The following is a 13,529-nucleotide window of genomic DNA, read 5'->3' as shown; positions in this document are numbered from 1 at the left end:
CTCCTGGTAACACGCTCAAAGTATGTGAGACAGAGCTTCAAAATCCTTGCCTCCAAGGAGCAACCTGGTTTCACCCTCTCCATGACAGACGTACTTGGTCTCTTGGGAGTTCACAGTATGTGTAATACTCTTCTCCAATGCCACAATTCAAAGGATTCTTCTTCTGTCATCCTTAGTCATTTTCCAGCTCTCAGATGCATAGCAAGTAGAGAAGACCATGGCTTGGATTAGGTGCACCTTAGTCTCTAGACTGACATCATTGCTCCTTAGCACTCTGGAGAGGTCCCTGACAGCAGACTTTCCCAAAACAGTAAGAAAGTGCACTACAATCCTGAAAGCCTGTGGTTCAAATCCACCAGCTGCCCTGTGGGACAAGGATGGGCAATTTGTTCCCATGTGATTAATTGCCTCTGAAAACTCACTGAAGAGTCAGTTATAGGTCAGTTCTGACACAATGGCACACAACAACAACAAAGAGAACTAGTTAGTGGGATACGTAAATGTACTAAATACCACTGAGTTTTTCACTTTCCAATGTTATGTTATGTGAATGTGATGTCCAAAGCAAACAAACACACACTTCCCCAAGTAACTCTGAGGATGATCCCAGTTTAAGAATCATGGCCTTGAATATTTACTGTGAGTTTATCCATTCCAATCCTGGAGACTCAGGGGCTCCTGACTCTGAAAGCAGCTTACAATGAGCTAGGGAGTTATAAAATAGGAAGTGAAGGTTGACACTCTGATTCAGAGATTTGGATTCAGTTGGTCTGGGTTGGAGCCCAGGGAAATTAAGTCAGAATTTAAGACTTATTAAAAAAAGAATAAAACACATCCCACTCAGAGGGTCAAGATTCTGATGACACAGAAACCCCAGGCAGGAAGGGGAAAGGCTCAACACAACCTTCCTTTCTCACAGGGTGGTCCTGGGACCACTGCCCCAAAATTGCCTGGGGAGTGGGTGGAGGAGAGAAGCACAATCCAGTTAAAAATGCAGGAGGCCAAGCCCACACTGAAACAAGGACAGCGCTCTGGAGCATGTGGGGGGAGTGTGGTAGGCCAGGGAATCTGCATTTTAAACAAGCTTCAGAAGGATGTATGTTATGTGTAAAAGTGAATATAAAGACTTGATCCCACCATGCTCTTTTCTTTTACTGAAAGCATTTCTTTGAAGCAGGTGAATTTTTTTACTAGAAAAAATTTTGGCCAGAGTTGAATCCTTTAATTGGAAAAGCATGTAAACTAGGGTGATCTTACAAATTTTATTGCTTCAGTGTAGGGGAAAAGCAGCAGATAGTGAGAGGAGGGTGACTACTGCCGCCTGTGCCATGCACGGCCATCTAGCTGCCTGCAGGGCTGGGTAGTACCAACAAATGGGGCTACGCTCACCCTGAGGCCAGACACCACTGTCTGTAACAGTGATATTTATGAAGTGGAGGGAAACCCCTCTTAGCTTGCTCTTAAGCTTTTTAAAGATTAAATGATGAGCACATAGTTTTAGTATATGCTGAAATGTGAACCTCTGTACCCGTAAGGAGGGGGTTCTGGTGGTGGTGTGATGTACCATGGAGTCGGAACTGACTTACTGTTGACCCTCCAGTGGACTTTCAGAGGCAGTAAATTGTATGGGAAGAGACTGCCCATCCTTCCCTCATAGAGCAGCTGGTAGATTTGAACTGTGTGCCTTCAGGCTGGCAGCATAGCTCCTCACCTCCTGCACTGCTAACCCAAAGGCTATGTCTCTCTGATGGATCAAATCCACCAGCAGCTCATCAGGAGAAAGAGAAGCAATCTCCTCCTGTATGATTTACAGTCTTAGAAGACCAACAGAGAATCTGTGATGTCAGTTCAGCAATGAATACTGCAGAACCCTGGATGAAAATAGAAATTTTTTTTTTGTTATGCTGATGCAGTTACACTTGAGTACAGGGGTCCTAAACCTGATCACTTCTAAGTGATAAAAAAAGCATAGCAGCCAGACACACAGAGGGGGGAACACAGAAGCTTGAGAATATCAAGGAGTCCCTGAGACTAGAGATAGAAAATTACCTCCCTCTAGAGTCACGCCCTGAATTCAGTGGGACTGCCCGAACTATGAGAAAATATCTGTCTTCTTAGAGCTTCCTTGAGGTATTTTTGTGAGGGCAGCCCTAGGAAACCAAGACCACACTGTTTGGTGGAGCTGGATGTCAGAATCTGGACTCTTCAGAACCCTGGGACACAGTGGCTAATCACTCACTGGCTAACCAGGTTAGCAGTCTGAACTGACCAGCTGCTCCACAGGAGAGAGATGTGGCAGCCTGCTTCTATCAAGATTACAGTCTTGAGGGGAGCTCTGGTGGCCTAGTGGCAAGGAGCTGCAACTACAATCTCAGAGGCGAACGGTTCGAATCCACCAGATGCTCTGCCGGGTAAGGAGGGACAATCTCCTCCTGTACCAGTCAGATCTGATTTGACGGTACACACACACAAAAATAATAAAATAAAATAAAAATTTTAAAAAAAAAAGATTACAGTCTTGGAAAGCCCACGAGGCAGTTTTATTCTGTCCCAGAAGGTTCACGAAGATCCAAAAAGTATTAGAGGACAGTGGGGTGGCTGGGCTCTTAGCTGCTGCATAATAGTCTCTTCAGTCCTGAAAGCTTAACTTCCTTGTAGAGATTCCACCTCCTCTGACCCACAAATAACAGCCCCCTGGGGAATATTCTAGAACGTTTAAAGATCTTAACCATCATCTGGAGTGTCTGATCATTTAATCAAGACAAGAATGTTATTCCTAGGCAAGCAGACCACTTGTGTAGGTTCCATCTGAATGCTCTTTACCATGGGGCGGGGTAGGGGTGGGTAGAGGCCCGTAATCAGAGTAGAGGATGGAGAAGCCAAGAATCTACCTTCTGGGTCATCGCGGATGACCAGCAGCCCGTTCCTGCACACGACCTTCCCCGTGTTGGCGTCTAGGAATATTAGTGACGGAATGTTGGAGATTCGGTATTTGTTCCAAAGTTTCAGCTGCAAGGAGAAAGGAAAAAGAAAGTGGTTAGAGCCAAACAAGAGTAATTGCAGAGCTCCACTGAGCTTTTCAGGCCCGAGGGTAAACTGGACAGCACTGGAGTGTAGAAAGGGAGATTTCCATCTAAAAATGGGCCAACAGTTAAATCACAATCCCATCTGCCTCTGCCAAAACAGAGCAAGGGACCGCGGGTGGCACCAAGGTTCAAGCTGTGACAAGGGCTGATGGAGTCAGCCCCATGCCCAAGGTAACAAAATGCCATCCGCTCTGGCACCATGCCCGTGATCATTTGTAGATGGGACCACTGTGCTCCATCTGGTTTGCACAGGCTGATTTAAGGAAGTAGGTGGCCTGGACTTTCTTCCTAATCTTAGTCTAGAAGCCCCACTGAAACCTTTTCAGCAACTCAGCAGCCCAACAAGCCTCCAGTGACAGCTTGAGATGTAGCTGTGGACAGGTGTAATGGCTGGGCATTAATTGAATACGTTTCCCTGTGGAAAGTGAGAATTTTACCACTGAACTAACTAACTGTCTAACTAACTAACTAGCACTGCCTCATGCTTATCCTCAGAGGGTCGTTCCCTCCCACCTCACCCACTGGCACATGCTCTAAATAGCATGAAGGCGGATTATGCATTGTTAGAACACATACAGCCCACTGCCAGGGGGTTAGGGAAGGAAGAGAAGGAGGAAAGAGGAAAGAGGGAAGGAGAGATGTTTTATTTGATGCTTTCCCACCCTGCCTCCATCTGTAGACACTTCCTGCACTGAAAGAAGAACAGTACAGGTCCCAACAGAAGAACAAGTAGCTTAACTTGCGTCTCTCCCCACTTCACTCGGTTCCTGCACTTGTGTGTGTGCACCGTTCCACCCACAAAATGCTGTTGTTGGCTGCTGTTGAGTTGGTCCTGGGCACATGAGGTCCTCACACACAAGGGAACTAAATGCTGCCAGTCCTATACCATCCCTCCTGACTGACGGCGAAGCAAACTATTATGATCCATAAGGTTTTCACAGGCCGACTATGGAAAGCAGACTGCCAATCCAGAAGCTCTGCAGAAGCCAGTTCCATTTATCGCAGCAACATGCAAACCCTCCACTGACAGATGGCCGGGGGCTGTGCATGATGTGCAGTGGCTGGGAATGGAACCTGGGTCTCCTATGTGAAAAGTAAGAATGATACCAGGGACCTATAAAACTGGAGGGAGCCAGTATCCCGAATGGGGCCCAACCCAGCAAACTGGTCTGTAGGCAGATTCTTGAGGTTGGCTGTACGAACTGGCAGGTCCAGTGTCTAAGAGGAATGAAGCTAAGAAAAATGCAGTTGCAACAGCTCTGGGCCAGGTGCCCAGAGCTCCAGGTTAGCAGAGTAAAGAACTGTTGAGATGGGTCTTTACGTTCTCTGGAATTGAATTAGCACATCTACAAAGTTGGGTAAGTAAATGAAGTGCCCAGCTACCAAATGCACCTCCAGAAAAGAAAGACACAAAGGGAAGCTACAGAACGGTCCCCTGGTTGAGTCATCTGCTAACAGCCTCACTTTGTTGATCCTGACAGGAAGCTGGAAGCTTGGATATGAGCAGCGTCAGGCGTGGATGTGCCAGGGCAACGGGCTCAATGGGCTTTGTGGAAGTCCAGCACCACAAAGCAGAAAGAAAAGAAACTGGGCTGGTGATTATTATTTCTCATTCAATGTCAAACAGTGAGGGTGCAGGGCAAAGTATTGGCCAAGAAATGCTAGGTTCCCCTGACTGTGGAGACCTGGGTCTTGGCAGGAAGGACTGTGGGACCCCACCTTAAAGGCCTGGACCCCGCCTTAGTGCTGCAGGCTTCTCCCCACCCTGCCTTTCCTGTGGGTTCACAGAACCAGCCAGGACCTATGAATAAGACAGCCTCTGAACAATCATTTTCCAATGGCCAATATTGCATCATGCGAGAGAAATCTGATATGGGGCCCAGTTTAAACAGCCTCCAGAGAAGAGGCCAGACAATAGAATATGGTCATCCTGCTGTTGGGACCAGCTACTCCAATTTGTGGGTGTAAGTGTCCAGCTGGGTTAAAAGAGAAGAAGAAAATTATGGTTTGTTTCTGGTTTAGGAACTAATTACTGGCAAGGACTGGGAAACACAGCAAACCACAAAAACTGAGATAAAAATCACCCATGACTCATGGCTTAGGAAAGCTCAGACCATTTACATTTCCACCAGCAGCAAAAGCAAGCTCTCATTTTTCACCATCCACCTCCATCAATACTATTATAAGCATGTATTTTTTTTTTCCAATTTGAAAGGGGAAAAATGACACTTATTTTTGTTGCTTATCTTTTATTTATTAGTGTTTACATACAGTTATTCAAACAGAATAAAAGAGTTTACCCTTTTCTCACAGTTAGTCAATTTGTATGCTGGGAAAAGAATGTGAGCAAGTGAAGAAGAATGTGGCAGAAGGATTGGTGTTATGCAAACAACACAAGCTTGCCTGCTGACAGGAGAGGACTTGAAGCACTCACTGATGTAGATCAAAGACTAAAGCCTTCACTGTGGATTACAGCTCAACATAAAGAAAACAAAAATCTTCACAACCAATAAGCAACATCATTACAAATGGAAAAAAGATTGACACTATCAAGGATTTCATTTGACTCGGATCCACAATGCATACCCATTCATGTAGCAGTGAAGAAATTCAATGATGCACTGCACTAGGCTAGTCTTCTTCCAAAACCCCCTCTTTCATTTGTCAAAAATGAAAGGCAAAGATGTTACCTTGAGGACTAAGGTGTGCCTGCCTCAAGCCAAGTTAATGTCAATCACCTCATCTTTGTGTGTTAGCTGGATAATGAATAAAAAAGTCAGACGCAGAACTGATGGATTTGAATCATGGTGTTAGCAAAGAATATGGAACACACCCCGGGCTTCCAAAATAATGAGCAAATTTGTCTTGTAAGTACATACAGCCAGAATGTTCCTCAGAAGCAAGGATACCAAGATTTCGTCTCACATACTTTGGATGTGTTCTTAGAAGGAACTAGTCTCTGGAGAAGAGCATTAAGCTTGTTAAGTGGAGGACTGAGGGGAAAAGAGGATGATCCTTAAAGATGGACGGAGACAGTGGGTGCAACAATGAAATCAACACAGCAATGAATATGAGGACGGTGTGGGACGAGGCAGTGTCTTACTCTGCTGTGCACAGTCACTATGCGTTGGAGTCAGAGTGATGGTCCCTAAGAATAACAATAACGGCATGAGAGGTATTGGTGGTAATATCGTCACTCCCCTCCCCAGCAGTATAGTTTGTAGCTAACAAGTGCTGAGCTTCACTCTGTAGCAATTAAGTGAGCACTTACTAGGTACCAGTCCCGTTCTAAGCACTGCAAGTACAGGGAAGACCAAGAGATGAAGTACCTACTGTCATGGAGCTTCCATTTATGCTACTGGAGAAGACAGACAACGAGAATATAATCATTTCAGATACTTAAAAGTAATAGGGAAAAGCCACACAAGGTTAGAGGAGGGTGGCACGTGTTTTGGTGAGAGCAGCTGAAAAGAATTTCTGAAGACATGACGTGTGAACCTAGACCTCAAGAACGAGATGGTGCAAACCACATGCACAAGAGAGGGGCCACTCAGGATCCGGGAGATCCCTGTGGAGGCTGTGCTGGTAAAGGCTGGAATGGACAGTACCAAGGCGTGGGGCTGGGATGAGCTCAGAGTGACACCCTGAGACCTTCAGACTATAAGAGAAACAGGGAATTTTAATCTAAGTGTAATAGGAAGCCACTGAATGGTTTCAAGCACAGGTAGTGATATGATCTGGTTTATGCTAAGACCACTTTGGCCGCCGAAGAGGCCCACACAGGAGGCGCGGACAAGCAGAGGGCAGGAGATCCATCAGGAAGGCTGCCGCAAGCACACCAGGCTGGGGTTGAGGGCCTGACAAACTTTGAAGATGGAGCCAACAGAATATGCTGATAGACTTAGATGGGGAAAGGGAGGAGAAAGAAATGGATAAGAGTAAAATGTCCTTTGAGGGCTTGAACAAAACTGTGTGTGTGCATTCCATGAACCAAGATGAAGAACAATAGAGAAGGAACAAGCTTTAGAGGGAGAATCCAAGACTGGAATAAGGTGTGAGGATGGCACAGGATGGGAAAGGTGTCCACCTGCTGTGTATATATACTCACTATGAGTAGGAGACGGCAGGACAGCAACTAACACCAAATGAGACAGACTGACAAAATAGTTATCGCAACAACCTAAAAATGGCACAAGATTGGCAATGCTTCATTCTGTTACATATCAGGTCACCATTGTGTTTTACTGACTATGCAAAGGCATCTGTCTGACTGTGTGGATCATAAAAATTTAGGCTAATACTGAGAAGAATGGAAATCCCAGAACACTTAACTGTGCTCATGAGAAATCTATACCTAGGTCAAGAAGCTGTTGTTTAAATGGAGCAAGGGAACACTGTGTGGTTTAAAACCAGGAAGAATATATGTCAGGGATGTATCCTTTCTCCTTACCTAGTCAATCTGTATGCTGAGCAAATAATTCATGAAGGTAGACCCTATACAGAGGAATGTGGCATCAGGATTGGAGGAAGATTCATCAACAACCTGCTTTATGAAGATGACACACTCATTATGAAGACACATTATGACACACATTATGAAGATGATCCTCACTGAAAGTGAGGATATAAAACACTTGCTTCAGAAGATCAAAGACTCTAGTCTTCAGTATGGATTACATCTCAACATCCAGAAACCGAGGTCCTCACCGCAGGACCAACAGTCAATTATCATGATAGATGGAGAAAGGATTGAAGCCGTCAATGATTTAATCTTGCTTGGCTCAACAATCAACACTGGTACAGCAGTCCGGAAATCAGGAGACATATTGCAACTCTGCTGTTAGGGACTATTCCAAAATACTGAAGAGTAATGGCATCAATTTGAAGACTAAGGTATGCTTGATTCAGGTCATGTTCTTCTCAATCACCTGCTAGCATCAGAAAGCTAGACACTAAAAAAAAAAAAAGCAAGCTAGACAATGAATAAGGATGATAGAAGAAGAATTGATACCTTTGAGTTGTGCTGGAGTAGACTACTGACTATCCCATGAACTGCCAAAAGAATAGATTTGTCTTGGAGAAAGTGCAGCCAGGGTGCTCCCTGGAGGCAAAGGTGATAAAGCTTCATCTCTCATAATTTGGACTTGTAGCTAAGCAAAGCTAATCCTTGGAAAAGGGCAATATCGTTGGAAAGATTAAGGGTCAGCGAAGGAGAAGACCCAAATGAAGACTGACACAGTAACTTCAGCAATGGGATCTAGTGTGTTAAAGATGATGAGAATGGCATAGGATACAGCAGGGTTCAGGTCTGTTGTTCATAGGGTCGCTATAAGTCATACTTGACTGGACGGTACCTAACAAGTCAGAATCGAAGTAAGGGCAACTTACAACAGCAACAGTTAGACAAGCCAGTGGGGATTTCAAGCAGATGAAGCACTCATTTGGGTGCACGTCGTGATTCAGCTGGAAGAATTACCATTGTTACCCATCTATATTCCTGCTGTTAAAATTTTCTGCCTAAAATGAAGATAAAAAAAACAAGTAGGTGATGAAAACCTTACCATACTATTACCATCATGTCCCTACACTCATTCAGAGCTGATATTCTAGCCAAGAAAGCCACAGGGGTATTGGGCAGTTCTGCTTTGTTATGTGGGATGAGCGGAGTCAGAACTGATTGGACAGCACCCAACAACAACAACCACAATCATGGCGGGAAGCCTATGTGAGTCCTGGTTTCCTTGAAGTTCTTTCCCAGAGGACACACACTGGAGTAGAAAGAGAATGGTCCTTACAGAATCCAGGCTTCCATGCCAGCCCTGCCATCTTCTAAATGTTGGCAGGTAACATGGTACAGGATCCGGGCAGGCCACACCCTCCCTCCCAGGACAGTGACAGCCACGTCACTCCAGGAAGGAGGGGACGTGTGTGGAGACAGTGCCAACTGTGTGGCACATGGGGGACGCGTCGTTAATATCTGAACAAATTTATGCTTGCGTCTTCCTTGTCTTGTTAGCATCCTTTCCAAAAACTACTTCCCTGTCAACTCTATTTTAAAGCTAATCAGTCATAAAGTTAGGAGGCTGTAGACAAAACTAGTCAGAGAACAGAGGTGCCTCCTGCAGCAACTGGTATTTTCGCCCTAAGCTCCTTCTGCTAAACACGCACATATTTGTGGGGTCTGTTTTATGTGGTCTATTTGCCACTCCCTTCCTCCCTCTTCTCTCCCCTTTCCTCTGAATTAAAATTTCCTGATTTTTCCAGGGGCATCTGGCTCTTTCCTTTTTAAACTCTGGCTCTGTGGATTTTGCTCCCCTCTCTTCTTAAGAAACCGCTGACCCTATCTCTGACTCTGGCAGGGATTCTTCTGTTGTTTCGTCATCTTCTGGCTGCAATGACTCAAAAGGCTTCAGGCTGAACCAAAAGATGAAGGAGGGGATGAGTGCAGGTGGGCTGCATCTGTCCCACCCTAAGGCCTTTGATACAGGAGTCTGAGGTCTCCTGTGAGGACACAGGCCTCAGGTCCCACCTGCCACTAGGTGAGGAAAGAGTCAATGACAACTTAAATTCTGAAAGCACAGCCACCTAACTGGCTCTGTGGGTGGCTCCAAAGACCCAATGGCATTTACATCCTGCTGTGGACTGAACTGTGTCCCCCTAAGACAACATACTAACATGCTAATTACTGGTATGTGGGAATGGAGTCTTTGGAGATGTTATTGGGTGACTTCTAATGTCATTTGAGTGGTATGCTGTTAAAAGGGGGAAGAGAGAGACAGAGGAGAGATGTATAGTAGATGTATTTACAAAATGAACCCTTGGGGCTACCAGAACATCTGAGTCTACCAGGAGCCTGTAGAGACAAGAAAGGCTCTTCTTCCATAGACTTCCAAGGGAACATGGTGCTGGAGAGGGAACATGGTCTTCTCCTAGAGGGAACATGGCCCAGTTGATTTGAACTTCTAGCCCCTAGAACTATGAGACAATACATTTTTGTTATATAAAACCAGAATGATGAGACAATACATTTTTGTTATGTAAAGTTACTCATTTTGTGGTCCTTATTTTAAGCAGCCCTGGAAAAGTAAAACACATTCTCATGTTCCTCCTCTCTCCACCTTTTCTGGTAAAAAAAAAAACCAAACCACCTACCCAGAGTTCAATTTTAAGGTATCTTTAACTTGATCAATCCTGTCTTGTCATTGACAAGCAAAGGCCAGGTAAGTCTAAGAAACCACATCCCAGCAAAACTCCAACACCTAGAAATCTAAGTGCTTATGATTAGTTAGCCAAGTCCAGAAGTAAAGCAACAAAAGTGAAATGGGGAAGGAGCAGGGGGAAGGAAAGGAAAAAAAAACCCAAAAAACCAATATTAGCTCAACTTGGCAAAATCTGAAAAGGATGACAAAACGGGCTCTCAAATTACTTGAAAGCACCATTCCTCGGCCCTGGCGGCTGGTTCTGGTTAAAGATTCCAGAACTGTGGTTGGAACTATCATCCTGGGAATGTTGGCCAGAAATGCTTTCACAGTGACCCACAAAACAATGAAGCAAATGTCAAAAGAGGCAAGACCGGGAATGGAAAACTGTAAAAAATGCACCCCTTTCCTGTCAGCTTGCCAAGCTGTGATAGCCGGCATGTTGCTGTGAGGTTGGTTTGCTAGAATGAGCGCTAGAATGTTCTTTAGAAGCAAGGATGGCTTTGTGTCACATACTTTGCACATGTTCTCAAGTGGGACCGATCCCTGGAGGAGGAGACCAACCTTGATAGAGGATCAGCAATAAAGAGGAAGATGCTGAGGGAGGACTGGCACAGTGGTCATAACATTGGATTCAGACACAGCAACAAGCGAGGATGCACAGGCCCAGGTGGTGTCCCGTCCTGCTGAGAGCTGGAACCAACTCAACAGCACCTAAGGGCAACCGTACAAGGGAAAATACAGAGGCGAGGTAAAGGGGAACACTGGCGGCATCAGTCAGCTTCCACAGATGCCACAGGGAAATGCAACCTCATGATTTGTGAGAAGCCTCAGCTCCTGAGGGTGACACAGAACGCACCACTCAGAGGGCTGGTCTTCCACTTGACTGGACTGTGGTAGAGGGGGAAGGCTAAGCTCTTCCTTCTCAACAGCTGCTGCAAATCTGTGGGATCAAGCCAAAGTTAACACAGATGTGGGATTAATCAACAAGCTCCTGGGCTAGGTCAGCAGGAACCTTCTCGGGCAACATCCTTGCCTCTGTCCTCCCACCAAACGCTGACCACAGTAGAGACTTCCATGCTTCCCCCACTCCCTCCTTCCTTCCTTTTTGAAAACTGTGGTAAAAACATACGTAACAAAACATTTGACATTTCAACATTCCGAGTAGGGCTAACCACAACAACCAACAGCTCATGGCTGAGACTCATCCTCAATAATCAGTCAAATCCTTAGCCAACAGATTCTTTTTGGAGGGTAATATAACACAGATTCTACATGAAGAAAGCAAAATCCTCACAAGTGGGCCAGTACAACAATCACTGAGATGAAATGACTCATCTCCAAAAGATGGAAATTGTCAAGGATTTCACTTTACTTGGGTCCACCGTCAATGCCCACAGACGCAGCAGCCAAGAAAGCAAGTGATGTATCACTGCACTGGGAAAATCCGCTGCGAGGAGCTCTTTGAAGTGCTAAACAACAAGGATGTCACTTTGTGAATTAAGATGGGTCTGGCCTAAGCCAGGGTTTCAATCACCTCATGTACCTGTGAAACTCAGATCAGGGATAAGGAAGATAGAAGAAATCAGTGCCTCTGAATTCTGGTCTTGGTGAAAAAAATTGACTTCCAAAAGGACCGACAAATCTGTCTTGGGAAAAGGACAGCTGAGGGTGCTCCTCTGAGGCAAGCATGGGGACACTTTGTCTCATATACTTTGGACAAACTGTAAGGAGGGGTCAGTCCCTGGAGGAAAACATTATGCTGAGGAGAAGGGTCAGTGAAAAGGAGGAAGACCTTTAAAAACATGGAATGGGGAGGGGTGGGCAGGGAGAAAAATGCAACAATGAATGAATGAATGGAAATCCAAACTCTGTGTAAACGTTCATTAAAATTAATAAAATTTTAAAAAATGGAATGACATTGGCTCTGCAATACTGGGCTCAAGCAGAGCAGAGACTGTGAGGTTGACACAGGATCGGGCAGTACTTTGAGTTGCTCTGTGTCACAGTTGACTTAATGGCACCAAGAAGAATATGATAAAGTTAACAGGGCTATGAATGTGACCAAACTGCCAGTGTTCACATCCCAGCTACAGACTAGCTGGGTGAACCTGGACAGGTTACTTCACCCCTCAAAGCCTCTGTCTCTCCTTATCTGTAAAATGAAAACAGGGGCCACAACTGGTAGCTAACCTAAAGGCTGGCTGCTTGAACTCACTCATCAGCTCTATGGAAGAGGCCTGGCAAACGACGTCTGTAAAGAGGCACCTCATTCCCCCACTGCTGCTGAGGAGGAAATGACTCACAGCTGACTCTCCAGCTGGTTTTCAGGGGCTGGAAATCACACAGGAGGAGACTGCCCATCTTTCTCCTGTGGAACAGCTGGTGGATTTGAACCAGCTACCTTTGGGATGGCAGCACAATTCCCTAAAAACTAGATCACAAGAGACATAAAGGATTGCTCTAAATTGGGGCTCCATTTAGACAGTAGCTAACAATAATAGCACAGCAACAATAATAATGCTACTTTCTTCTTGGTGTTGCTGTGGGAACAGTTAGACCAACGGTCACAAGGTAAATGTTTGGTAATTGCTAGAAATGGCATTCAATATCCCTTGGCCATAGAAAATAAGTGTGATAACTTCTGTAGCTCCTGCTTGGCACCCATGCCAACGGCAGGTACCCACCTACTCTGGAGGCAAAAACATGGTAGAAATGATTCTTGGGGCTTGTGTTGATTAGGGAGGCAATTACCTTCAGATAGAGAAGGAAGGAGGGAGACAACTTATATAACAAATGCCAGTTCTTCCCAACCTGGGGCCATAGGGACTTTTTATTAAAAGTCTTACTTCCCCTTCAAGATTGTCTCACTGTATTTCTTTTACAACAGAAATGACTTTGCTGCGAGTTGGAGAGGCAGAGGATCTGAGATGCTACTTTCCCCTCTTATCTCTCCATCCAAGCGATGCCTATCTTCATCAGCAGCAGGCCTCCTACCACACACTTTCCCAGTCTACAGCGATCTCATCGTGGTGTGTCACCGCAAAGCGCTGTCAGACACACCTCGGCTTCCCAGGATAAAGGGTGCCCACAGTGCTTCTCTCAGCTGGAACACAAAACAACCTCTGCTTTTGATTCCCTTCTCTCAGAGGACCCGCCCCCATGTCCCAGCAGCCTGCAATCCCTACTGCATCAAGGTGGAAAGCGGAGTGTAGCAGGTAAGAGCACAGGTCAGAAGGTTTGG

At 45.4% G+C, this 13,529-nt stretch overlaps 1 protein-coding gene across 4 annotated transcripts in view; it reads right to left on the bottom strand.

The window, feature by feature from the left end:
• Window positions 1-13,529, bottom strand: part of NXN (nucleoredoxin) — a 198,161-nt gene that overhangs the window by 26,619 nt on the left and 158,013 nt on the right. For all 4 annotated transcript variants that reach the window (XM_006891005.1, XM_006891006.1, XM_006891004.1 and 1 more), the window contains one exon: window positions 2,892-3,009. In XM_006891005.1, the coding sequence (XP_006891067.1) occupies window positions 2,892-3,009 (118 nt within the window). The remainder of the gene's footprint in view (window positions 1-2,891; window positions 3,010-13,529) is intronic.

The sequence above is a fragment of the Elephantulus edwardii genome, unplaced genomic scaffold, assembly GCF_000299155.1.
Source record: "Elephantulus edwardii isolate Elephantulus edwardi_28Jun2011 unplaced genomic scaffold, EleEdw1.0 scaffold00094, whole genome shotgun sequence".
Taxonomy (NCBI): Eukaryota; Metazoa; Chordata; class Mammalia; order Macroscelidea; family Macroscelididae; genus Elephantulus; species Elephantulus edwardii.
The sequence above is the reverse complement of the archived record's forward strand: the minus strand, read 5'-3'. Positions and strand labels throughout refer to the sequence as shown.